General features: G+C 42.6%; 1 protein-coding gene and 2 long non-coding RNA genes across 5 annotated transcripts; all 3 read left to right on the top strand.

Annotated features, from left to right (window-relative positions):
* The first annotated feature begins 268 nt into the window (after positions 1–268).
* LOC136545112 (uncharacterized) lies at positions 269–1,025 on the top strand. The gene is made up of 3 exons (XR_010780920.1): positions 269–532; positions 613–701; positions 961–1,025. It is a non-coding gene; the product is annotated as an uncharacterized lncRNA (long non-coding RNA).
* Positions 1,026–1,618: 593 nt separating this feature from the next.
* Positions 1,619–2,408, top strand: LOC136545110 (uncharacterized). Of its 3 annotated transcripts, none has more exons than XR_010780919.1 (4): positions 1,619–1,750; positions 1,837–2,031; positions 2,119–2,182; positions 2,337–2,408. It is a non-coding gene; the product is annotated as an uncharacterized lncRNA (long non-coding RNA). The 3 variants fall into 3 exon arrangements; XR_010780918.1 differs by having other exon boundaries at positions 2,119–2,247; positions 2,337–2,401; XR_010780917.1 differs by lacking the exon at positions 2,337–2,408 and having other exon boundaries at positions 2,119–2,321.
* Positions 2,409–2,871: 463 nt separating this feature from the next.
* Positions 2,872–4,183, top strand: LOC136545111 (uncharacterized). Its single transcript, XM_066537148.1, has 6 exons — positions 2,872–2,957; positions 3,063–3,249; positions 3,343–3,459; positions 3,538–3,797; positions 3,894–3,969; positions 4,059–4,183. Exons 2-6 carry the CDS (start codon positions 3,142–3,144, stop codon positions 4,170–4,172), a joined length of 675 nt encoding a protein of 224 aa, XP_066393245.1. The 5' UTR covers positions 2,872–2,957; positions 3,063–3,141; the 3' UTR covers positions 4,173–4,183.
* The last annotated feature ends 23,766 nt before the right edge of the window (positions 4,184–27,949 follow it).

Here is a 27,949-nt window from a genome sequence, read left to right as displayed (position 1 = left end):
ATTTTTCAAAAATTCACCGAAAATAAATAAAAAAAAGGGAAAAATCAAAACCACGGGTACCGTAGCAACCCAACGTCACTGTAGCAAACCCGCTGTTACTGTAGCAAAACCGCCGCTGAAAACCGCCCCAGGAGGTAAACAGACGGTTTTAGATAGTTCAGGGGGTAAAACAAACGGTTTCATAGTTGAGGGGGGGGGGGGGAAGTAGATCAAGTATGATAGGTGGGGGGTTAAGTAGACTTTTTCCATGCAAGATATATCTATCAATTCCTTTTCTTATTCTTTCTTTCTATAAATATCTATTTCTTGCCATTTCTTTTTTGCTTTCTTGTTTTGAACACCGTTAGCGCGCCCAAATCACGTCCTCGCCCGCCTGTGATAAAAGGAGTTCATCGAAGACGGCCACCGGGAAGAGACACATCGACGCCTACGGAGGTCATCTGCATCAACGTGACGAACACGCGCCGCAGCAGCCCTACTCCCAGCGGACGAGGTCTTCGTCGCACACTACGACGAGCATCCGCCACGCCTGGTATGCTCGCTCTTGCCTTGCCTCCATGCTCTGCAAAACGGAGATCCGGAACCCTGATTTAAGCTATTTTAGCATTATAGAAGAGGGTACCTTACACCAATGGCGAGTGGCGACCAGCCGCCAACAACGTCAATGGAGCCGGAGCGATGTGAACTGGATCCCAATGACGGTTCGTACTTGTACTCTGGTTGCTCCCTATCAATCTTTAGTTGAACGAAGTGTCAACAACGTGCAACTCACCACAATTGGGCAGTGGGAATAGAGACCTCGACATCTCTTACTCTATTGTTGGCAATGATGCTGTAACATTTTTTTTATTATTGGTTGTTACTTTTATCAATCAATTATAAGACACTGTTTGATTATTCATAAAAATTTGATCTCCAATATTATTCTGTTATTTATGCTCTGCTCTCATGTGAACGCAGAAGAAATGAAAAATGATGTAGAGAGTGAGGCATCAATGGAACCTATTGGGAATTCTCAGATAGATGCCGAGGACGGAGACAAAGAAAATGTCAGTGTATGTATATATCTATATGGGTCAGTACATACGTAGGTACTAATATTAAAAACAACATTTATCATTTATTATAATATCCCATAGCAGATTAATACAGATATAGAAAAATTGCCGATCAAAGACGATGACGAAATAATACTAAATCTAGAGCCACACGATGACAGGAAGCGGAAGCGTGCTAACAAGGATGAGGTATGCAAGGAACTCTCAAGCTACTCACATATCCTCACTCATGTTTATCTATATGGGTTGCATCACCCAGCTAATAATATAATATTGCATATGCAGATAAGTAATAGGGATGTAGAAGAAGTGCGGATCAAAGAAGAAGAGCTAATTAAAGACGATGTCCTAGAAATAGTTAATATAAAAAAAGACGAAGCCAGAAAGCATGCTGACGAGGATGTGATTGCTGATTCCTCAATATAATAAACCTAAGAAGGCGAATAATGCAAAGGTCCTGCCTCAAGGTGAGTCATTTTCTTCAATAGTATCTTATTTTTTATATTTTTTGAAATTAATTAATTAATAAAATTATTTTCAACGCAGACTATGAGTGTACAGAAGATGTCAAGGTAATTCACTACATGAAAGGAAAAAAGGAAAAAAGTTTACTTGTCCGAATTGACGATGCTTGGGTAATTAGAGATGACATGGATTGCCTATTAAATGGTGATGTGCAAGTGAATGGCGCTGTAAGCATTTTAACACTGCTTTTGCATTAGCTGATGTCCATGCAAAATATATGCCAATTTTTAATTGACAAATTACAAACCTGCAGGTCATAAGTGCGTACATCCAATTGATGCGGCATGAAGAGCACCTGCTCCATAGAGAAGTTGGAGATGTTTACTTAGAAAATACCTTTATTACTCAATTGCTACATCGTGATGGAGAGCCCCCTGCAACGACATGGAACTATAGCAGAAATGACGTGGTTGAAACATGGGTCCAAAATTATTTGAAGGCTGATATGGTACGCTTGACCACAAACTCTAATAGATGCTACTTTTTGTTGATTAAAAGAAATATAAATAAATTGGATAAAACTCCATTATTGCAGGTGTTCCTTCCTATAAACATTGTGAAGTTTCACTGGTACGTAGCGATTGTTAATGCTTCAATAGGCGAGATACATGTTTTGGACTCTTTCGGAGACCAAATGTCAAACTTTCAAGATCTCGAATATACGGTGTGGCTTATGATTGATATGCATACATACATATTGTTTTTAAATTTTTTAATATTCCCTTTCTAAAACTTGGTGTTTCGGTCATAAAGTTAATAGGAATGGAAAGAATGATAAAGCATGTAGCAGAGCATATCCAACTGGACCGACAAAAATGGAAACACAGGTATCGAAGTGTCATCTTGGCCAACTAAACATATGATCACTAAAAGAGCGCAAACAGATGGGTAAAAGATCAACTATACCTTTTGTGTACATGGCATTGTCACACCCTGTATCACTCATATTTTACTTGTAATATTTGCACAGTGTAAGTTGCGGTTTATGGATGCTTAATTATATGGAGTACTAGACTGGAACAACTTTATCTGACGCTGTGACCCAGGTAATTTCATAAGACTATTTCCAAATTTTTTTATTTTGGTTTGGTTAATAATCACGACTTGCTCATATTTTTAGGACGATATAAGTAACTTTAGGTTCAAGCTACCTGCGATCTTGTATAACTCCACACTAAACACAGCGAGAGGGTTACAGGATGATGAGCAAGATATGGAAGACAACAATAATCTTGATGATGATGTTGTAATGCTCGATAATCCAGATGAAATAGATATGATACTGTCAGGTACAATAACATGGACAAACAAACAAGACCTATTGTCTGCATTTCGTGCATGCATCCTGTTGAATAATGACCCTGAATCTTTAGAGTAAGTCATTCTAAAGTAAATTATTTTGTTCTAATTTAAAGATTTTTCATCACCCCTGCTACAACTGCTACGATAATTCATTTGTTTGTTGTCCTGGTTTTTTAGCAAAGAATGGGTCCGAAGCACACGACCGTATCCGATTTCTTTAACTCGTAGAAAAATTGGCGACATTTTAAACGAGAATATGGATATGGATCATAATTGCTTCAACCTTGCTGTTTGGATGGCTGCATCCAATAACGCCTCTATGTTGGAGAAAGACAAATACCACTATATGGACCTCCAGTTTGCTGTAAGTTGATATAATTTTTCACTAATGTATATAAATCATTTGTTAGTTGTATCATTAATTAAATAGTGATAATTGTTGAAAAAAAAACAACAGTCGAGAACTCAGTTTGGACGAGATCCAAGGTGTTGCGACTGGATAGACTATGAAGAACTAGCAAAATTGCTTCAATGCGGGCCTGATAGGGACTACAAAATACAAAATTGCAGCACTGTAAGATATATGTTCATTAAACTCCTTTGAAAACTTATATTTTGTATTGCACTTATGGGTTTTTTTGTTTGTTTACAGATTCTATTGCCATATTTTCGAGATAGGAACTATATTTTATTCATATTTGACATGGGTAACAAAATTGTGCACATTCTAGATCCGCATTCTCCAAAACTATGGTACTCAGGTCTAGATCCAATCATGCCATATAATGGTATATTAGAGATAGTTTTGAATTATTTCAGTTTCTCCATGACATTGGTCAATCCTGCATGGAAAGAGAATGTTTACCTCTGGCGTCGTCAATTAAAACTATATCTTCCAAAAGCTATGGACTGGTAACAACTTATATTGTGTTTATCTTATCTTACCATCAAATAAATAGTGATTTGATTTAACTACAACAAATAAACACTTGGGCTCTTCTTCTCCAGGAAATTGGCAGGCTTCCTTGTCTACAACTACCTAAAGTTGTGGAATGGCGAAAGATTATCGTCGTTTGTCAACATAGTAAGCGTAAAATATTTCTATGTATATTTTATATGTTATCTACCAAATTAGTAAGTTAACTTATTATATATTATCTATATCATTCGCAGAGGTCAGATTCACTGAGGACGGAATTTTTAGTTCACATTTTGAAGAGCAGCGCAAATGAATGTACATATGACATCCCTGGGGAACTGCAAGATCTACTTAAACTCATAAATTAGTAGGATAGATATGTAAGACATGACTTTATTATGCCTTGTTATGCATGCGTGTTTTCCTAGATAAATACATCGTTATGTACCATTGCGTGTGACTTAAACTATCAAAAAATTTCGTTGTTTGGTTATTTTCATGTGATTCTCAGAATAAAGCCGTAGCGTTAGCACGGGCACTATACTAGTAGATAGATAGATATATAGAGAGAGAGAGAGCAGCTCTCTTGTTTTTTTTCTCGAATACGCAAAAGATTTATGTATTATTGTAATTAAGAAGAAGAGTATAAACATACACACGACACGCTTCAAATGAACGTCCTAGGAGGTCTTACAGTTGTGACTGGACCTTCCACTACCGGAAACGGTGACTTTGCCGTGTGCCATAGACACTCGGCAGAGACCAAAAAACACTCGGCAAAGGCTTTACCGAGTGTAACACTCGGCAAACAGCACACGATATCTACAGTGTCGGCAAACAGCTATTTACCGAGTGTTTTTTATCGCGCACTCGGCAAATGGTTTGCCGAGTGTCAAATTTGACACTCGGCAAAAAAAAGTGATTTGCCGAGTATTTTTCCAAAATACACTCGGTAAAAGATTATTGTTTGCCGAGTGTTTTGGGGAATTACACTCAGCAAACCTATTTTCCAAAGAAAAAAAATAAATTTTTTCTCAGCAAACCATTATTGTTTGCCGAGTGTTTTTGGGAATTACACTCGGCAAACATATTTTCCAAAGAAAAAAAATTCTCAACATATTTCAGTTTAATAGCTGCCATACAAAACACTCTTAGTATACCATATCTGTATGCAGATCATGCTCCTAGCAACATAATTCTCATAATAACCACATAGACATAGAAATGAAGATGACAAATATAAAAGACTAATGATAGGCCGGCTCTATGCCTGGGAGGTAGAAAGCAAACAGGCCCGAAGCAGTGGCCATAGCATACAAGCTTCTTAGTTCTTACACATACTCAAGTTTTCATAATACAAATGCTGCCCATAATTACTTCTAGCCTTCACAAGCAGTACAGCTGCAAGAGACAAGAAGAACTTACAAATCTACAAGTGTAAAAGAAATGACAGGCAGGCAGTGACCATCTCCAGAAATTTTACATTTAAAAGTATATAATTACCAAAATTTCACAGAAGAAATACCACAAGACAGTGACCATCTCCAGAAATTTCCTTAAAAGCAACCAGGGTAACAAAACAAACAAATTAAAATTGTATTTTAACTTTGCAGTAAAATCTTCTTATTACATTGCTCCCTCAAATTCAAATATAATGACATTATTTGAGTGGTCCATCCATGTATATTTCTTACATTATAGTAAATTATGTTAGTATAGTTCTACTTGTGATTTTCAAAGATGTCAAGTTACTGATAAAAGACAATGAAGAGCTCCCATTTGGGTCAACTGATAGCTCATTGCTCATATATGTTCAAGAAATATTTGATGCACTACTAATCGTGAATTATGTTAGTATAGTTCTACTTGTGATTTTCATGAATCAAAATGGTGATTTTCATGAATCAAAATGGCAGTGCAGTTTCTTCATACAACAAATCAGAGGTGCTACTACTACTAAACTAGCTGGAACAACCCAACAATGCAACCAAGAGGTCATCTTACTATTAATAAAACAGGAGCAGTGGAGAAAGCGGCTCCAGTAGTGAATACATACCCATGGTGATAGTAGCTCCAACAGCTCCGGATCCGGGAGAGGGAGGGACGGCGCCGGGGAAGAAGGCTAGGGAGGGGCGGCGCCGAGGAAGAAGAAGGCCGGGAGGGCCGACGTCGGGGACCACCACCACCACGCCAGCACCATGAAGCCCGCCGCCACGCCGCATGCCGCCCGCCACCACCAGAGCCCAGATCCGGTTGCCACCGGCCTCCACCGGTCGGATCCGGGAGAGGGAGGGCCAGATCCGAGAGAGGGATGGGCGGCACCAGGGAAGAAGGTCGGGGAGGGGCGGCGCCGGGGACCACCACCACCACGCCAGCACCATGAAGCCCGCTGCCACACCGCACGCCGCCCGCCACCACCAGAGCCCAGATCCAGCCACCACCGGCCTCCACCTGCCGGATCCAGGAGAGGGAGGGCCGGATCCGGGAGAGGGAGGGGCCGGCGTCGGAGAAGAAGGCTAGGGAGGGGCGGTGCCGGGGAAGAAGAAGACCGGGAAGGGGCAGCGCCAGGGAAGAAAGGGAGAAGAAGGGGAGGGCGGCGGCAGGGAGGGGAGGGGCGCTGGGGGCCGGGTGTGAGGGAAGACCGGAAAAAAGAAGGGAGGGCGCGCTGGGGTCCAGGTGCGGAGGAAGAAGGGGAGGGGCGTTGGGTTATGTAGATATTTTTATTTGCCAAGTGTCCCAGATCGGGAGCACTCGGCAAAGTTTTTTTCCCTTTTTTTTCTTCTCCTTTTTCAGGAATTTTTGTTTGCCGAGTGCAAAAAAGAAAACACTCGGCAAACCCTTTGTTTATACAAAAAGTTATCAAATTTTAACATGAAACAATCTAAGTTCTCTATTGTCTATATAAAAAGTTTTGAAGTCAAATCCCAATTCGACCGTCACTTTGACTTCAAATCTTACTGATTCCTTCTCAACGCTAAGATTCTTCTTGTGTGATGCTTCGGTTTATAAATATCGTACGTGACAAATTGTGCGAAACCTTCTCAATTTTTTACCACAGCCTCCACGTATGATATCATCACATCATGACAAATCTCATGATTTTCAGACTTCATTTCCTTTTTTAGAATTTAAAAACCATTTGGCCACACGTTCGTGGTCGTGTTTCCTGAACAAGATGTTCGAAATTTATTTTCATTTCCTGGGTGACGCCTCACACTAGACTCAATAACATGAATATCATTTTTCTACTCATTTTATTTTATTATTTGAATCACTTATAGTTCAAATTTGACTTATATGAAAAAATTCCTAGAAATACAATAAATTAATTAAACATAGCAAAAAGATCCACAAATATACCAAATTTTAATATGGAATACCACATGTTGTATGTTGAGAGTAGAAAAAGTTTCAAGGTCAAAAGAGAAAAAAAATAAAATTATTTTGCCGAGTGCCAGACAATTACACTCGGCAGACATATTTCTTTGCCGAGTGCCAGACAATTACACTCAGGCAAACATATTTCTTCGCCGAGTGCCTATCTTTGCCGAGTGTTTTCTTTCTAGTTTGCCAAGTGTCGAACTTTGCCGAGTGCTTTTTGCATCGTTTGCCTAGTACATTTATTTTGCCGAGTGTTTTTTCGCAGCACTCGGCAAAAGGCTTGTTTGCCGAGTGTCCGAGGAAATACACTCGGCAAACAGCAAGACACTCGGCAAAAGACTTGTTTCCGGTAGTGTTCCTAGCAGCGCACTTGTTTGTGAAACCAGAATCGGATTCTAATATTTGACTCGATTACATGTTGCTTCTGATAACAAAACAATTTTCAATCCTTCTCGGTTACGCACAACTGCTCAAAAGGTGCGACGAGGAGTCATCATCAGGGTTTAAAATTTCGAATATTTTTTGGCTGGAATTCAGAATTCCATCGTTTTCCGTTTAGATTGATGACATGTATTTTTCAGGTAAACACTACCCGTACTATTGTACCCTTTATTATTTACGCTAAATACACTACTATATCAATATTTTTCAGATGCGGACAAAAATCATTTTTATAGCGGCTGGACCGCACGCCTCTAATTGAGGGTCCTTAACATAACGAAACGACTGCCATTATTTGTATCGAACCAATAGCGATTTATAAAAGCTCAATCCTGTAATCAATGGTGGGCCAATAATGATTTTTTTTGCATATGTATTAAGATGCTTGGTCTGATTTTGAAACTATTACAAATCCCCCAAATAGCACAAGAATCTCAAGTATTGGTCTAGGTAAATCCATAATGGATAAGAAGAAATATTTCGCTCACTACCGGAGACCGGCTCTTTGCCGAGTGTCAAGTGGTTTGCCGAGTGTTGTTTTTCGGGCACTCGGCAAAGACGCCTTTGCCGAGTGTTTTTTTTACGCTCGGCAAAGAAGCTCTTTGCCGAGTATTTTTTTTACACTTGGCAAAGAGCTTCTTTGCCGAGTGTTTTTTTTACACTCGGCAAAGAAGCTTCTTTGCCGAGTGTTTTTTTTTTGACACTCGGCAAAGAAGCTATTTGCCGAGTGTTATTTTACACTCGGTAAAGAAAATTTCAAATCATATTTTGAAGCAGTAAATTAATTCAAATGAAAAGGTTTTCAACTACAAAGTTGTATAACTCATCAAGATGTACAATGTTTGTTTTGGTCTTTTCTTCATATGACAAAGTGAAAGTAAATTTGTTCACAAATCTAACATCTCTCTCTTGTAGTTTATGAAACTACAAGAGAGATATATAAGATTTGTGAATAATGTTAGAACGACCATGTCGGATGACTAGATGATTAAACAACCAAAATAAACTTTGTATATCTCGAAAAGTTATGAAACTTTGTAATTGACAACTTTTTAATTGGAAATAATCTTGTCATGCAAAACTGTGTTTGAATTTTAAAAATTTAAAATTCGAACTTTTCAAACAACCTCGGATGGAAAAACAACCAAAATAAACTCTGTAGATCTCGAAAAGATATGAAACATTGTAGTTGGCAACTTTTTGATTTGAAATCATCTTGTCATGCAAAACTGTGTTTGAATTTCAAAATTTTAAAATTCGAACTTTTCAAACGACCTGGGATGGAAAAACAACCAAAATAAACTCTGTAGATCTCGAAAAGTTATGAAACATTGTAGTTGGCAACCTTTTGATTTGAAATCATCTTGTCATGCAAAATTGCGTTTGAATTTCAAAATTTTGAAATTCAAATTTTGTAAACGACCTCGGATGGAAAAACTTCCTAAACTAAAAGTGTAGATCTCGAAAAGTTATGAAACTTTGTAGTTTACAACTTTTTTATTTGAATTTGTTTAGGGCCTCAAACAAGCAATTTACACTCGGTTTAGTATAATATGTTGGGAACTAAAACGGAATCCAGACACAAGTGACAGTGTGGTGTAGTGGTAGAGGAGGTTCGCGTGCAGCGGGAGGTCACGGGTTTGAATCCCGTCGGCCACGTTGCTGCAAAATTTACGCGAAAAATGCCGGAGATGGGCGGGCGCTGGCCAGTGGGGGCCTCCACCGATTAAAAAAATTTCCATTTTTTCCATTTTTTCCCATTTTTTCGGGTTTTTTTTTCGGTTCCAACTGGCACTCGGCAAAGACTTTGCCGAGTGCCCAATAAAAGGCACTCGGCAAATAATTCTTTGCCGACGGATTTTTTACCGGAGGCTCTTTGCCGAGTGCTGCACTCGGCAAAGGCTTTGCCGAGGGCAAAGTAGCCTTTGCCGAGCGCCCGAATCCGGTAGTGGCTCTAGGTGACCGCCTCATCCTGCTTGTTCGTGAACCAAACACATTCAAAATATCTATTACCATCTCTCATCCATAAATATCAATGGAACCAAACACATTCTTCTTAATTAGGCATGATTGGTTTCGTGTTCTAGCTCAGATGGGCTTGGAACTAGGCAACCAGGCCAACATCGGCTTATAGGCTTGATGGATACATAAGGGGCTGATTGATACGCTGCAAGTAGCCTAGCTAGGCCCACTAGATGTCTTGATTGGTTAGCTGAATTAGCAGTCAGACGTAGCTTGCAAGGTACATGGATTTTCTTTGTTTCCTCGAAACCTAAGATCATGCATGCAGTGTGCGTGTAAGCACATGGGAGGAGAAATTTCGCTTGCTACATGCTCAACACATAGATAGGCTAGTCGGAGGCAAGCAACTAAACAAGACGCGTTCGTATTCTTTGATCCTGTCCAGCACGCGCTCTCAACAACGAACCAGGCCGAGAAGAGACAGAAACCAATCACACCCCAAGAAAATTTGCTTGGTTGTCCACTTGCATGCCAGGCCTGTGGTAGAAATCCTCTCGCATCCCCGCTCTCTTGCTTCGCACAGCCCGAGCTCGACCACACCATAGAGGAACAGATTTCAATCTCGTTTCCTCGTAGCCAGGCCAACGGCCAATCAAAACATCGAAAGCCACCATCACGCAGGCCAGGTTAAGCTGCATCCACCCAACTGATACTTTAAGTGGATCGATCTTAAGATTGGCAAAGTCATGATAAGTGCCTCATGGTCAATAGACATGTTGCTAACCAATAAGGTGAATAGTGTTTTTTTTGTTTCTGAAATTAAATCCATATAAAGACGTTGACACTTCCACCACAAAGACCACAAAGACTAGAAAGACATAACTACATGAACCGCGCTTATCCACATTATCAAGTATAGTCACGAGACAGAAGAACTATCATGCATTTTGCGTTGGACACAACATTAGATTTTACCCACATAATAATATATTGATATAAAAAACATCAAGGTTCACTTTGTCGATAGCAAAAATAAAAACAATACTGGAGGTCACCGATAAACAGGAGTATCGGATTTATCAAAAAAATTTATGGTCTCAATTTTTGCACAAAATTGTATAAGCTGTCTCCAAAGCATTTAACATCGAGAACTAGTACATAATAATATGAGTAAAGTTATTAACACAAGATAATGTCACACACTTTCACATTGGTGGATAAATAAATTAATTTCACTGGATTATTCAAACGGGGCCACGGCAGATGGAATAGCAGAAGTTGGCAAATCTCTCCAAGAAAGTCTCGGCAGGCCTGGCGTGATGGCGCTTGCACAGGTCGTCGTCGCACTTGCAGAGAATCCCCAGGCCCAGCCTCGCCATGTCGTGCGCCTGCACGACGACCTTCTCCTTCACGGTCCGCTCCTGGACGACGGTGACCGTGCACCGGACGGCGAAGCAGTCGTCCTTGAGGAACCTGGACCGCTCCAGCTTCTTCACGCTGATGAACCGCGGGCGACCCCAGCCGGGGTTGTTATCCTTGCCCCCAAAGGTGCGCAAGCCCAGCGACTTCTTGCTCAGCGTGTCTTGGTGACCGTACGCCGGCGGCGTGCCTTGGTGACACACCAGAGCGAACTCGTACTCGGCGTGGACGACGGAGTCGCTACAGAGGTTCAGATACAGCGAGACGAAGCCGGCATCCTCCATGTTGTTGCCGTTGAGGTAGCATCGGATCCTCCAGGTGTGACCTCCGACCTCGAACGCAGATGACTCGATGTAGCTGCCGTTCTCGCCGTGCATCGCCTTGAGCCACGAGTAGCCCTGGAGTTTCAGCATGAGGTGATCGGTGGCGACCGCCATGGCGGCGACGGTGGACACCGAGACCTCCTCCGCCTCCGGAGACGACGTGGCGGCGCCGGCATCTAAGGGCACGTAGCTGACCGGCGGTAACGGTGACATATAGCCGGATTTTTGTTATTTGTTACTAAACACCCGGCGGCTGCGGCGGCGACCTACGTGCTCTTCTACGATCGATGCAGATGACAAGGTTTGGAAGGTTGATTTATGCAGATATATATAGCAGCTCCCTTGTTTCTGAAACCGGATGTGATAGATTCTAATATTGACTTGATTACATGTTGCTTCCAATAATAAAAGAATTTACAATCCTTGTCGGTCACGTACAACTAACTGCTCAAGGTACGACTACGAGTCAGGGTTCAAAACTTCAACTAAACTTTTGCTGGAATTCAGAATCTCATCATTTTCGCTCTAGACTCATGACAAGTAGGGAGGCCGCTACACCATATAAGAGCATATCTCCAACAGTATTGGTTGGAATAAATAAAACCATCTCGCCAAAAAAGTATGGGGAAGATTAAATAAAACCATCTCTAATAGTTTTTAATAATTCACTCTCAAAATATAGAAGACAATTTTACTTTAGGAATCATCCTATACTATCACTAAATTATCCTAACCACTTTTATATATTTTTTTCTCTTGTACATTTGTATCAAGAACACTTTCTTACTCTTTATTCTTTCACACGTCCTTTCACCTTAGAGCATCTCCTAGAGTGTTTTACTTTTTTCTCCTAAAAAGTTGTAGTTTGGCAACTCCTAAAAAGATATTGGGAGGGAACAAGATAGTTATCTCCAAGAGTTTCTAATAAATGACATCTAAAAAATCAAATTTGAGGCCCACGTCAACTTTTTCCGGCTTTTTTTGTTTTTTGTCATGGGAAACATATCGGCGTGCCATACCCTGAGCCTGCGATCTCCCAGCCACCGCCACCAAGTCCCAGCCAACGCATGCAGCCACCACCCAGCCGGCTACCGCCTCCTTCCATCCAGCCGCGGCAACCTTCCAGCTGGCCACGCCCTCCTCCCTGCCTGCCGCCGCCACCTTCCAGCCGCCCACGAGCAGCTTCCAGCCGGCCACGCCAGTCACAGCTTGCAAGCAGCCTCGCAAGGTCAGTAGAATCATGGCTGCTGAGAATTCTCAGTTGCAAAGAGAATTAGAAGATTCCTCATCAGACGACGATATCTGTCTCATCATGTCAGCAACTGCAATTATTGAAACATATTCAAATCAAAAAGGAAGACATGGTTGTTCTGTCGCAGGCCATAAAGTTATTTATCGAGAAAGAGAAGGCAGGCACCAAAGGATGTTTCAAGATTGCTTGGCTGATGATCCGACATACGGGCCAAATATATTCCGTCGGAGGTTCGTGTTCATTCACTTGTGATATGTACATAGTACGCTATGTAATTGTTGTAAGAGGAGGAAGAGGAGCGCTTGTCGGCCGGCGGGGTGGAAGAGGAGGAGAAGGAGGGCTCACCGGCCGATGGAGAGGAGGAGGAGGAGGAGGGCTCGCTGTCCAGTTGGGTGGTGGAGGAGGAGGAGGAGCAGGCTCGCCGGCCGGTGGGGAGGAGGAGGAGGACAGCCACGAGGACGAAGTCGGAGGGAGGGACAAAGCCGCAAGGATGAAACCGGAGGTGACGCAAAACTGCCGCTCGCCCCTAGCCAAGCCTGGCTCTACGAAAATGAGGGGAGTGGCCGTTTCCAGCAAGCCACCTAATCCGTACAAAATGGGCTTGTCCAAGCCTGGCTAGCATGCCATACAGGCAACCAAACAGGGCCAAGTTGCATTATACAAGTCTGGCTAGCCCCTAAGCTAGGGAACCAAAGACACCCATATTGTCCTGTTGAATGGCTGTGATTTTATTTTGTAGGCGCCGCAAGCAAATACGAGTAGTACATATATGCCAAAAATATACTTCCAGGTTTTTCTGGTTGCTGTAATAAACAATCTTAACACACAATTCTTCTACACTCTTCCTAAAACGTATGCACCTGAAATCTATCTTAGGTTCTAGCGATGACGTGATCCTTTGATCTTGCTTCAAAATTCATACATTTTTGTGTCAATTCAGATCATAATTTTGTAATTGTCTTACTATAGAAAAATTGTTTGTTAATTGTCTTTGTGTCAATTTAGATTAAAATTTGTCACAACCTTGACTTGAAAGGGCATACAATCCACCGCCGCCCTCCCGGAAACACCACCTCGGTCCCCTCCTCTCTCCTAACCGGCGTCATCACCAGTGGATAGAGGAGCGGGGACCCGATCTCCTTTCCTTCCTAGTTTTAATTAGGTTTCTGGATCTTTGTTGATCCATGATTTAGTTTTTGGTGTCATCGATGAGGTGGTGGCATCGATGATACTCTGGAATAAGGTCTCTTCAGCCCCTCCCTACCTCGACGATGTACGATCTGACATCAACGAAGGGTCAATGAGAGTTTGTTCTGTCAGATCTGCTGGTATTCTTGAGATCTTGGCTTTTAGCGTGCTTATCAGAGGAAGCGGTTAGTTGGCTTTTGATGTGGCGGTCTCGACCTCTTCTTTTGGTCTACGCTAGAGCAATGTCCGATATCTTAAACTCTCTGTTGTGATGGTGAAGAATTTTAAGCCTGTATTCTTTGGAGGGTTCCTCTAGCCGATGTTCTATCAGGGGATTCCAAATCTCGTTGTCCGAGGTGAGTGGCTTTTGCAGTCTTCAAAGCCTCGTTTGGCGATGGTGTTTGCATGTGTTCCTTTTCTTTGCTATCTTTTTAGTGCAATCTCCAAGCTCCGGCAGGCCATGGACGTTTGAAGGAAGAAGACGACCGATTTCATCTTTGATGTATTATTTTTTCTTAGAGAGGTTGTTTTTTTGTCTTATCGTTCGTCTTTTGTACTGGCTTTTATTTCCTTCAAATATATAAGATATGGGGCGCTCTTTTGAGTGTCATTATAAAAAAATTAGATCATAATTTTGTAATTGTCTTACCATAGAAAGAATTGTTTATTGTTAATTTAGATGCGTTAGATCTTCATCTGATGGCTCACAGTCGATGCCTGATCAGATGTTGTTTTTCATGCACTTGAAAAATAGAAAATCACATTCTATCCACGTTGGGACGCAGGCATGCATGCATGGAATGCGACGCCTGGCAATTCTTTGACTTTATTTTCCCTTCTTTGAATATAGGGGGAAATTCCTTGTGTGCCATTAAAAAAGATCGTCATGTCCTGTGTGTCCCTGGAAAAAGTTCAGCGGTCTTCAGCGCCACTGCTCCAACTTTTTTGTGCCCTCCATGTCACTGCCGTCAGATTGGACTCTAACGCTGTCAAACTGCAGGTGTGAAAAGTCAAAAATACCCTTAAGTCTAAATATGTCATTAATTTTTTAGCATCTTAACGACTTCAAATGAAAAAAACTCAATACTAGAAAGTTATAGATCTCGTCGAGATATATAATTTTCGTATAAAAATTATCTTCATTTAATTCCGCAAAAATATGATTTGATATGATTAATATATCTTAGAAAAATCATATCTTTTTTTTGCGGAATTAAATGAAGATAATTTTTATACGAAAATTATAGATCTCGACGAGATCTACAACTTTCTAGTTTTGAGTTTTTTCATTTGAAGTCGTTAAGATGTTAAAAAAAATTAATGACATATTTAGACTTAAGGGTATTTTCGACTTTTCACACCTGCAGTTTGACGGCGTTAGAGCCCAAACTGATGGCAGTGGCATGGAGGGCATAAAAAAGTTAGAGCAGTGGCGCTGAAGACTCCTAAACTTTTCTACGGACACACAGGGCATTACGATCTTTTTTAATGGCACACAAGGAATTCCCCCTTGAATATATGGGTGATTCATTGTCTTCCTTCCTTGTACATGTCATTTGAATATATACGTGATTGATTTGATTGATTGTTAGTTCCTTGATCACATATCACTATGGGATACAGTAGCTTTGGCTAAAAAACACTCGGCAAAGGCTTTGCCGAGTGTAACACTCGGCAAAGGCTTTGCCGAGTGTAACACTCGGCAAAGGCTTTGCCGAGTGTAACACTCGGCATAGAGAACACGACATCTACAGTATCGGCAAACAACTATCTGCCGAGTGTTTTTTATCGTGCACTCGGCAAATAGTTTGCCGAGTGTCAATAAACATTCGGCAAAAATAAACTCTCGGCCAAAAAAAGTTAACCGGATGGCACGGTGACGGTGCTTTTGCTGAGTGCACGACGGAAAAGCACTCGGCAAAGTTTCTCAATTTTGCCGAGTGTCAAGCCAAAAACACTTGACATAGTTTCTAAAGTTTGCCGAGTGTCCAGCCGAAAACACTCGGCAAAGTTTCTAAACTTTGCCGAGTGTCAAGGCCATAACACTCGACAAAGTTTAGACACTTTGCCAAGTGACACTGGGCAAACACTTGCTCAACGACCAGATTTTATGGTCACTTTGCCGAGTGTCTATTAGAATACACTCGGCAAAACCAAAACACTCGGCAAAGAAGGTTCCTAGAATAACAGAAAATGGCCTCTTCGCCGAGTGTTTTGCCTTGACACTTGGCAACTCCTCTCTTTGCCGAGTGTTACACTCGGCAAGCTACCTAAGACCCCCCTTTTTTACTAATCTGTCACGTATAACGGACCCCTCTCAATTCACAATAAACCATCACAATTCACAATAAACCATAATCACAAGCATAATTATATGTCACAGGCATAATAAACCATCATCATAATTCACAATAAACCATCATCACAATTCACAATAAACTATCATCACAAGTCACAACTAAGTCACAATAAGCCACAAATGCAAATGCAATCACTGTGGAGGCCCTTGGAACCACTGCGACAAATTTGGGTCTTGAGACTAATTATTTGATGACGCCGATTGATTCTGCACAAAAGAGAAGTATTCGAAACAGTGTTAGCTTCCTTTTTAAGTTACAGGAAAATGATATATAGGTCAATTTACATATGAATCAATAAGCAATTTGTCACAAAATAGGTCAACAACAGGCATGGACAACTAGACACATTCCACTTAACATAAACCTAGAATTCGTCACATTATGCAATAAAGCATAAACTGGTCCTTTCAGCCTTTTAACTGTGTACCAAACTAGTAACGTCCACATATAGAGCAACTCTATCATATACTACATAAGACGAAGATGCTGCCGCACCGCAAGAACAATATATCACGAGCACAGCCAAGAACATGTAGCCGTAGGGGATCCAGTTCAGCCCCTAACTTCAATTGGCATGCAAATTTTAATTTCTTCACAAAAATTTACTAAGCTTCTGGATTTGATTCTCACCGGTCGCAGCATAGGGGAAAAAAAAATCAAAACATACAAGCAACAAGCCAAGTTAGGGTTCCTTAGTCCTTACCCGGCGGAGAACCAACCGATCGAAGCCTGGATGGATCCCCTCCCCGCGCCGAGGAGGCAAGGACTGGCGATACGAGGATGCCCGCCCACGCCCCAGCAGAGAGAGGAATCGCTTCGACGGTCGACGGCCAAACGTCCTGTTCCGCTACGGCGGAAGGAGGCGCGGATCACCTAGGGCCAGATGCGGATCGATTCGTCGAGTCGGGAAGGAAGATGTGCGGGTTCTCTCTTCCTTGGCGCTGGCAGCCGGCGAGGGGAGCGGAGGGGGATGGCAGGGGCCGCCACCGGTGGCACAGGAAGGCGGGGGGCGGCCGCCCGACAACGGAGGGTGGCGGCCTGGCTGCGGTGGGTGGTGGCTCGGCGACGGAGGGTGGTCCGACGGCGCGGGGTGTGGGGTGGCGGTCCGACGGCGCGGAGGGTGGTCCGGCAGCGCGGGACGGTGTGCGTGTGTGTGCGGGTGAGTGTGGTGTGAGTAAGTGTGCGGCCGGATAGGGTAAAAACCAAAGGGCTTTGCCGAGTGCCCGAGATTTGGCACTCGACAAAGTAAAGGTATGCCGAGTGCCAGATTGCGGGCACTCGGCATTGTTTTTTTTTCAATTTCCAACGGTAAGGTACTGGTAAGTGGGGCTGGCATGGGTATTCTGCCGAGTGTCCACTATATGACACTCGACAAATATATTGTTTGCCGAGTCTCGTATAGTTAACACTCGGCAAAATAAATTGACATTTCATGCCCACCCATCCTCCTTCTTCATAACGTGTTTTACTAAATTTGTTACGATGTAATTTAAAAATACCGTGTCAAATTCACTCAACAATGCATATTTGATTTTTCTACGAATATTAATCCATTATTTCATGCAGTTATAGCTCAAATTCAATTTATATCAATTAAAATTCTATAATTGCAGTTAATAAATTAAAATTATCAAACAGATCAAAAAAAATTACCAAAATTTGACGTGAATCAATCTTTGTTGTCTATTGCCTATAAAAAAGTTTTAAAGTCAAACCCCTAATTCGATCATCACTTTGACTCCAAATCTTATCAGATTCTTCTCAACTTCTTGATTCTTCTTCGGAGATGCTTCGGTTTGTATAGGTCGTACAGTGACAAATTGTGCGAAACCTTCTCAATTTTTTTCCACAGTCTCCACGTATGATATCATGAGATCTTGACAAATCTCGTGATTTTCAGACTTCGTTTGCTTTTTTTCGAATTTAAAAACCATTCGGCCACACGTTCGTGGTCGTGTTTCCCGAAAAAAATGTTCGAAATTTCTTTTCATTTCCCGGGTAAGGCCCCAAAATGGACTCAATAACATGAATATGATTTTTCCACTCAATTTATTCCATTATTTGAATCACTTGCAGTTCAAATTTGACTTAAACAAAAAAATTCCTCTAAATGCAATAAATTAATTAAATATAGCAAACAGTTCGAGAAATATACCAAATTTTAACATGTAGTACAACATGTTGTATGTGGAGAGTAGAAAAAGTTTGGAGGGCAGGAGAGAAAAAAAATATATTATTTCGCCGAGTGTCAATATAAAACACTCGGCAAACCTTGTCTTTGCCGAGTGTCTCTAATAGACACTCGGTAAAGTAATAATGGCAGGGCGGCGCACCCAACGACCGTCACATGGCCGCCGCACTCCTAGCGCACGTGCCTCTACTTTGCCGAGTGTCCGTGTTTGCCGAGGGCTTCGTTGTAGTTTGCCGAGTGTTTTTTATTAGGCACTCGGCAACGTTGGGTTTTGCCGAGTGCTATCTGTTTGCCGAGTGTGGAATTAAAAACACTCGATAAATAGGATGTTTGCCGAGTGCCCGATGAAATGTACTCGACAAACCCTCAGGCACTCGGCAATTATACCATTTCCGGTAGTGTATGCATCTCGCACGCCCCTTCCATCAGTCGGGAGGCGCCGGCTATCGTGTCGGCCACGTTAGTGACTTGGTTCAAGTGATCAGAGAGGCGACCCCTATATCACCTATCGTCCAATGCAAGCGCCAGAAGAAGCGGCAGCTTTTAAAGATCACGAGCCGACGCACCAGCGCCATTGCGACTAAAGAACTCTGAGCCGTCGCCGTCCAGCAAATGCCGCCGTGTTCTTTGCCACATCTAATTATCAGCATCGTCGTTGTTATACATGTAGCTAGGTATAGAGGGTCTGCAGATAGAAGGAGAAGGCCGGATTACATTCGATCGTCCTCGAATTAAGTTCAACGCGAGCGGACTATGTCTGCAAGGACCACCAGATCATGAGCCCCGCTGTCACCACCATCATCGAGACCGAGTTCCACTTTCCCTGGCCACTGCGTCGTCATCGAGACGATTTGGCGGACAGGCCGGTGATTGGCGGATGCAGCCGGGGCTCGGTGCTCCTCTGTCGCCGTTTGGGTCGTCCTGCTCCCCGTTCCTCTGCCACCGTCCTTCCCCTTCTCATCCTCGCGCGGTAAGAGCTTCGAGCGGCTACGGGGCCTCGAGCCCTCCCTCGACGATGCGCGGGCGGCGGGGGAAGGACACGATCGCGTGACCTTAGCGCTGGCAGCGCTGTGGGAGCTTGGAGCAACGACAGGGAGTAGGACACGGACGTGGCCGCGTGTAGTGATAGAAAATAGAAATTGATATCCAAAATATTTATCATTCGTATCTGCTAAGACTTGTAATATGAATATTCATATATTAGTATATGTTTTGATACTAAATGGATGTATCCGAATTTATTTTCGAGTATTTTTCTCTATCCAATTCCAAATCTGTATTCAGCAAAAATATGAAATATCTAACTTTTATCTATATCCATAAAGGACAAGGTATAATAAATCTATTGAAAAGTTTTGTGTCCATGACTAGCGATGATTCTACCAAACAGTTTTAAAAAGTGATTCTGATTCATCACCTAAAATGTCTTAAGAGGATCTATTGAGCTGAAACATTTCTGAGAGAATCCGGATCCCTACCAAAACAGCCATTATTATAAATGTGTCAATAATGATTAAAGTAAAAGAAAACTTGACCAAAAAAGCATAGCGGCGGCTCAGGCCCTCACAACTGGCCGTGGCCCTAGTCACGCTAAATCTTCCTGGGCAGCCATCTCGCCCTGGTTGGGCAAGACTCTATCACTACTGGAATCCTCAAATTTGCCGAGTGTTTTTACGTTTGCCGAGTGTATTCCCTCGGGCACTCGGCGAACAAGATCTTTGCCGAGTGCTGCGCTAAAAACACTCGGCAAAAAAAAAAAAAAACTTGGCAAAGATGTGGTTTGCCGAGTGTAAAAAAAAACACTCGGCAAAGTGGGGGTTTGCCGAGTGTAAAAAAAAACACTCGGCAAATAAATAAAATCTTTTTTTCTGAAAAAGAAGGAAAAGAAAAAAATGAAAAAAAACTTTACCGAGTGCTCAGATCTAGAACACTTGGCAAAGAAATAAAATCTTTTTCTGAAAAAAAGGAGAAGAAAAAAATGAAAAAAAACTTTGCCGAGAGTTCCGATCTGGGACACTCGGCAAACAAAAAATAATATCAAAACTAACCCACCCCTCCTGTCTCCTAGTCACGCCCTCACTTCTCTCCCCATCTCCTCGTCTCTTCGTCACCTCTCTCACTCTTTCCTCGCCCTCACTTCTCTCGGTGGAGGGCACAGCGGCGCGGGCAAACCAGGGCTGCTTCACAGGAGGGGTGGCCCGGCGTTGCGGGCACGGCACGGCGGCGTGGCTTTGTGGGCGGGGTGTGGCGCGGTGGAGCTGCCTCTCACTCTCGCGGCGCCCGGATCCATGGCGTGGCGTGGCGCGACCTCTCTCCCTCGCCGGTGCTCAGATCCACGGTGGCAGCGGGCGGAGGCGGTGACCGGCGAGCACGAGTCCTCGCGGCAGCTGTCTCCCGCGACGCCGATCCAGGGCGGGCCGGCCCCCACCAGCGTCGGCGGTGCGGATCCCACCCCCACCGCGGAGGCGGCGGCCAGCGCTGGTGCGAGCGGGGTGGCCGGATCTAGCTCCCTCCCTCGTTCGCTCAGCACGGTGGCGTGGATCCAGGGCAGAGAAGGTGCCCACGGATCCAGGGCAGGGAAGGTGGCCACACCGTCGCTCAGCACGGCGGTGCGAGCCCAGACTCCCTTCCTCGCTCGGTGGCGGCGTGGATCTGGCTTGGTGGCTTCGACAACGGCGGACATGGCGGGATCCAGCACGGGAGCGACAGATCCAGCATGGGAGGACGGTGGGACCGTGGGGAGGTGGCGCGGCTGCGTCGGGCGTCGCGGGGAGGACGGCGCGGCTGCGGGGAGGCGGCATGGGTGGTGGTGGAGGTGGTGGCATGAATGGAGGCCACCTGGTAAGTCATCCCACCTACCCCGCCGTCTGTCATAGTTCAGGATACTGCCTGTCGCGAGAATCAGCCTTGCGCGATGCGGTTCTGCGTTGTCGCAGTATCAGGATTTGGAGTCAGTTTGAATCTAAATCATTGTTTTGACTCAATGCTGTTATGCCAATGATATGTCAGTAGTGATTAGCAGCTCTTTCTAGATGCGGATGTGCCATAATTTTGTGCCAAAGGTGACCCAGTTTTAGTTTTAGATCTGTAAATTTATACTGGTTTGCACGGCTACAACTCTTGTCTGATTAACCGACTGACTGTAGTTCATTTACTTCTAGACAATTGTTAGCTGTTGCAGCTCCGTGTGATGAATGATCATGGAAACCGTGCCAACCTTTAGCTAATAGTTGATATTCAGATTACTTCTTAGTGACGTTCTGTGATTCTGTGCCTGGTCATTATTCTTGCTTGTAACCTTGCCAACAGTGAACAGTCAGTCTAGCAGTTCCACTAATAGTATGCCAGTATATATTAAAGGATCAGCACGATTCAACATGGATTCTGGTGCCATCATTCTGATTACCGATCAGCATGATTCAACATTAAGTTTGCCTGTCTATATATTTATGAATTAACAAGATGGGGAGTTGACCTTTATAGGATTGTACATTATAAAAGTAAGTAGAGTTTTTTGTACTGGTGAAGTACATGAGGGTATTTGTCTTCGCTATTGCTTTCAGCTGACCAATGAAAGTTCTTTTTTCTATGGTTGATGGCTGAACTGCTGGTTTAAGCCAAAATGCTAGTTTAAGCCAAACAGTATCTTGAATATCTTGCATATATCAACCTGATCAATCATTTTGATATGTGATATTTGCGGAGCTGAGATGATATGGAACCCCAGTCTCGTGCCGCGCTGCTCTTCCCTTCCCTAACTATGGCTTGTGACTTTTTTTGTTTTGTACTACTCTTGAGTGGTTGTGATGAATCAAGTTTCCATTAGAGAACTTCTGCACTTTAGCACCTTATGAGCTGGTACTTGGGATAATTTGTTCTGTTTGCTGCTTAACTAGGATGGCTTATACCAGTACAAGCAACCAGTTCTGTGGCCAGTTCAATTCCCATTAGAGAGAGAATTAAATTAAGCATCAAGTGAAATTAAGTTGCAGTTGTCATGCTGATAATGGGTAAAGCTGAGCCATTTCTCGAGTTCTTTTGCTTCAGGTGAGGAAGGAGAAGCTAGGGGATCGAAAATGTTATCTCTTAATGGTAGCTATCCATTTAATGTAAGATGTTATAATTTTGAACTGTTGAGCTCTTGATGTTCTGTGCAAAGTAAGATGTTATATTTGGTCTCTAGGAACACAAACTTTTAAGATTTAATGTAGTTAGATCTGATACTTACTATAAGAGAGTATATTTGTTGTCAAATGGACCTCTGTTGTGTTTTTCCTAGTTGCTGCTAAACCTGTTATCAACTTTTGTTATACAATCAATCCATATTTCTTCTTTTTTCTGTATAAGTTGACACATTGACTGTTTGTCCTTCACCTTTTCCTTTTGCTCTTGATAGAACCTATGCAAGCAAGTACATCCCTATAATTGCTAGTGTGAGCGAACACCGACCACCAACTTGGCCTTCTTATTTTATGGATATCAATGTGCTGGCCTTCTTAGTTCCTGCTGGGATCGAAAATGCTATTAAACTGAAATATGCTGAGAAAAAAAAAATTTTCTTTGGAAAATAGGTTTGCCGAGTGTAATTCCCCAAAACACTCGGCAAATAATAATGGTATGCTGAGAAAAAAATATTTTTTTTCTTTGGAAAATAGGTTTGCCGAATGTAATTCCCAAAAAACACTCGGCAAACCACTTTTTTGCCGAGTGTATTTTTGAAAAACACTCGGCAAACCACTTTTTTTTTGCCGAGTGTCAAATTTGACACTCGACAAACCATTTGCCGAGTGCGCGATAAAAAACACTCGACAAATAGCTGTTTGCCGACACTGTAGGTGCAGTGTGCTTTTCGCCGAGTGTAACACTCGGCAAAGCTTGCCGAGTGTTTTTTTGGTCTTTGCCGAGTGCCTGCAAAGTCACTGTTTCTGGTAGTGTATATATGGATGGGCGAACCTCGACTGTGCCATCCCTAGCCCCCGATTGTGCCTCCCAAGCCACGCCACCCTCCAGCCGCGAGTTCACAAGAGAAGAGAGAGAGAGGAGACATGAGAGAGGAAGCTCAGGGAAGAGTGGAGGGAGGAGGCAGATGGGGTTGATTACATGGGGACACAGTTGTGAGCATGCCATATTAGCATACGAGCATGGGCGTAGATCCGATTATTGGACTGGTTGTGAGACCCGAACATAGATTGGGATCTAAATAGGTGATACCATGAGTTTAGAGACTGAGATGTCACAATAAATTTGAGAACCTAAATAGGTGATTTGCAAGTTTATGGATTGAGAGATGAAACAACTAAATAAGTTTAAGGACCTAAACTGGCTTGCAGTGAACATGATGACAGACGAACAAGTTTGAGGGCTGCCGGTGCACTTTAGTCAATAAAAAATTTAATGTAAACTGCCGCTGCAAACAATGCAAATACTCCGTCTGCCCCAAAAAGAGCGCAACTATCGCTTCCCAGAGAGTGAAACAATTTCAACTTTGATCATCACTATACAAAAAATATTAATATTTTTTTATATCATATAAGTATAGTTAGATTGATTATGAAATATATTTTTCATAGCAAATCTAATTGGAGATGTAAATATTGATATTTTTTCTATAAAAATAGGTCAAACTTGAGAAACTTTGACTAGTCTCAAATCTAGAATTGTTTTTTTTGTGTGTGTGGACGAGGGAATACGTCTCACCAAGACATTCACAAATGTTTGGCTTACGTGGCCACTTTTGCCTATCCAACATGGATAGCCTAGATTTTGTTAGTCCATGCAAATCAATCTGTAATAGTGATCAACCAGACAACAATTGTGAGTACACCCATAGTCAAAACTTAACTTTAATGCTTGTTGTAAAACATGTATGATCTCATGATATTCTTATTTTTATTAAAAGAAAAAGATTGTTACTTACACAACACAATAAGCATGGCCATTTATATCAATTCACAAAATGGTCATAATGTTTGACAATTTTGGTGCTTGTGTGTTTCTTCTATGATAATTCTCTCCTCAGGGCGCCCGGACGGACGGATGCGGATTCTCCACCACTACGTGAAAAACAGTTTGTAGCAACGGGACGGATTTTTTGTAGGGGCGGCCGGTGATGGAGCCACCCCTACAGTGGCGTGCTCGGGAGCCCAGACACCAGCCGCCCCTACAAATGGAACAACAGGGGCGGCTGGTGCTACGAGCCGCCCCTACAAATGTGTTTGATTTGTAGGGGCGGCTCAATCACCAGCCGTCCCCGGCATTGCTATTTGTAGGGGCGGCTGGTGATTCAGCCGCCCCTACAAATGCCCTAGTATAAATACCTCCGATTTGTAGGGGCGGCTTAATCACCAGCCGCCCCTACAAATGACCCACATATAAAACAAACTGCAACACCTTCTTCCTTCTCGGGTCACTCACTCCAACCCATGAAAGAAAGGTGGGGAGGCCTTGGGCACCTCCAAAAAATTGCTCTACTAAGGGGGAAGGTTTTGGTCTCAAATCCTTTGGTGGAGAGGTTGTAGAAGGTAAGAAAATGCTATTCCACACTTTTTTTTGAAGTTTTAATGGTTGGTTAGTGAGTAATTAGAGTTTTGTTTTTTCTCTCTCTTCTATGGTGCTTGAGCTACTTTGAAGCAAATTAGACCCAAGTTTTGAATGTACTAGGGTAAATTAGGGAGGGGAACAAGATCATACCCTTATTTGGTCCATGTTTCTTGAATTTAGTGAACAATTAGTTAGTTTTATGGATGTTTCATGTGCATGTGGATCTAGATCTAGGGTTTGGTTTTTTATTAATTTTGTTTTTGTAAATTTATGTTTGATGAAATTGGACTAGGGTTTGTATGAAAGATATTGGGTAAAATATAATTGTTGCTAATTGTTGTCTTTGAAATTGTTTATTGTAATCAACAAATATGTATTTTAATTATTTATGGATAAATGGGCCATTAATTAATTTTCCTCTACCATGGTGTGTTTGTATGCTTCATATAATTATATTAGATTTATATTCATATATATATGAAGTATATACAATTATTCTCAAGTAATTATTAATTTGATTTATTTATATATATATCTGAATAAGTAGTCCTTTAATGTTTGTTTTGTTGTTGTTGCAAAAGATGGAGTACATGAATTCTTGGATGTATGGTTCGTTAAGGTTCAAGACAGGTTTCCGTGAAGAGGTGGATAAATTTATTGAAGCCGCAAAGAAGCATGCAATGACATTGAAAGAGAATAAGGATACAATTATTTGTCCCTGTAAAGATTGTAAGAACCATATGGCATGGACAGATATGACTATCATCAGATCACATTTGATCATGCGAGGATTTGTTGAGGACTACACAATGTGGATTCATCATGGTGAAACGGTTATTGTTAACGACGAGGATGAGGAGGAATACAACGATGAAACCATAGAATCCCTATCCCAATATTCAGCAGAGCTTGATGCACGAATGGATTTTGAGTTTGGCAATGAACAAGGTGGTGATGTTGGTGGTTGGGATGGTAACGACGAAGGTGGTGCCAATAATGATGGTGGAGCACATGTCAGGGATGAAGATGATTTGGAGGACATGATTTGAGCCCTTGGACCAGAGATTTTACTAAATAGCCCGAAAGGTCTAGAAAATTTGGAAAGGGTGACAAAAACATCGAAGAAGACTGTGTATGGTGTTGAAAAGGACTGTCCGACACATTGGACATTGCTACATTTTGTGCTTGAGCTACTCATCCTGAAGGCTAAGTACGGCTGGTCAGACTGTAGTTTCAATGATCTATTGCATCTCCTGTCATGGGTGCTGCCACAACCAACCTCAGTTCCCGCCAACACATACCAAGCGAAGAAGGTCATAAGTCCATTGACAATGGGGGTTGAAAAAATCCATGCATGCCCCCACCACTGTATACTTTTTTCGTGGTGAAACGTTCAAGTCACTGGATAAATGTCCCCGGTGTGGGGCCAGCCGGTACAAGAACAATGACCTTTACGATGGGGACAAAGCTGGTATGGGAAAAAAGAGGAATAAGAAGGGTACAAAAAGGTGGTACAAGAATCTCAGCCCTAGAGGACACTCCATTAGGCAACGATGCAAAGCAGAGAAGAATTCCTTCCTTGGTAATGTGGTACCTGCCAGTGATCGACCGCTTGAGACGTATTTTTCTAAACCCTAAAGAAGCCGCACTCATGACATGGTGGGATAATGAGCGCAAGGTGGATGATGATAAGATTGCACACCTGGTTGATTGTAGTCAGTGGCAAAGGTTCGATGAGAAGCACAAAGAAATCAGCGATGACCCAAGAAATGTACGTTTTGGCTTGAGCACCGATGTAATGGATCCCTTCAATGAGAGGATGAGCGACCACAGCACTTGGCTAGTGATCTTGACCATGTACAACATCCCAATGTGGTTGTGTCAGAAGAGAAAGTACCTTCTCCTCACTATTCTTATTTCTGGCCCTAAACAACCAGGCATTGATATAGACGTGTTCCTCGAGCCTTTGATGCAAGAAATGGAGAGGCTATGGAGGCATGGGGAGCTAATGTACGATGCGTTCTGAAAGGAGGACTTCATATGTAGAGGAATAATATTTGTTACTACCAATGATTACCCCGCGCTGTTTGCTTTGTCTGGATAGATCAACGGGAAGATGGGATGCTTGGTTTGCTTGGATGGTACTACATGGGTGTACCTGGATGCATCCAAGAAGATAGTTTACCTAAGGAACCAACGCTTCTTAAAGACAAGTCACAAGTACCGCAGCAAATTGTTCTTTAGATTTTATGACAACACCCCAGAGATTGAACCCCCTCTAGAGAGACGTCATAATAGAGAACACGTGTATAGAATGGTGAAAAACATACGCGTTGTCTATGAAAAGAAGAATCCAGATGGGATGAACAGAGATAGAAGCACACCTTCAGTCGAAGGTGTACCTTTCAAGAAACAATCGATCTTCTTTTAGTATCTGCCTTATTGGCCAGACTTGGAGGTCCCCCATGCCATTGATGCTATGCACGTGCAGAAGAATGTCTTTGATAGTCTCATTGCTACCTTGATGGATACAAACAAGTCAAAGGATGGTCTGAAAGCACAGAAAGATATGGTGCAGCTAAACGTGATGCCATAGCTTCACCCGGTACCTAAGGCTAATGGAAAATACACTCTGCCCGCGGCGTGCTTCAACCTAACACCAGACGAGAAGAGAGCTATATGCACTTTCCTAAGGGGGGTCAAAGTCTCGACTGGGTTTTTAGCAAATGTGAAGAAGCTAGTGTCGATGAAGGACTTGTCAATAACACACTACAAGGCTCACAATTGTCATGTGATGCTGACAGTGTTTCTACCTATTGCAACCAGGGCTATAAAGCTAGAGTTCTTGAAAATGGCCATCACCCGCATGTGCTACTTCTTTTCAAAGATCTCATAGAAGATGATTTGCAAGCAAGAGCTGAGTGACCTACATGAATTTGTGGTGGAGACACAAAACCTACTAGAGATGTGTTTACCTCCTGCTTTTTTTATATAATGCCACATCTTATGATTCACATGGTTCATCAGATACAGGCGCTGGGCCCTTGCTACTTGCATGAAATGTGGTCCTACGAGTGGTTCATGTTGG

The sequence above is a fragment of the Miscanthus floridulus genome, chromosome 3, assembly GCF_019320115.1.
Source record: "Miscanthus floridulus cultivar M001 chromosome 3, ASM1932011v1, whole genome shotgun sequence".
Lineage (NCBI taxonomy): Eukaryota > Viridiplantae > Streptophyta > Magnoliopsida > Poales > Poaceae > Miscanthus > Miscanthus floridulus.
Note: the sequence above shows the minus strand (reverse complement) of the source record. Positions and strands in the feature narration are given on the sequence as shown.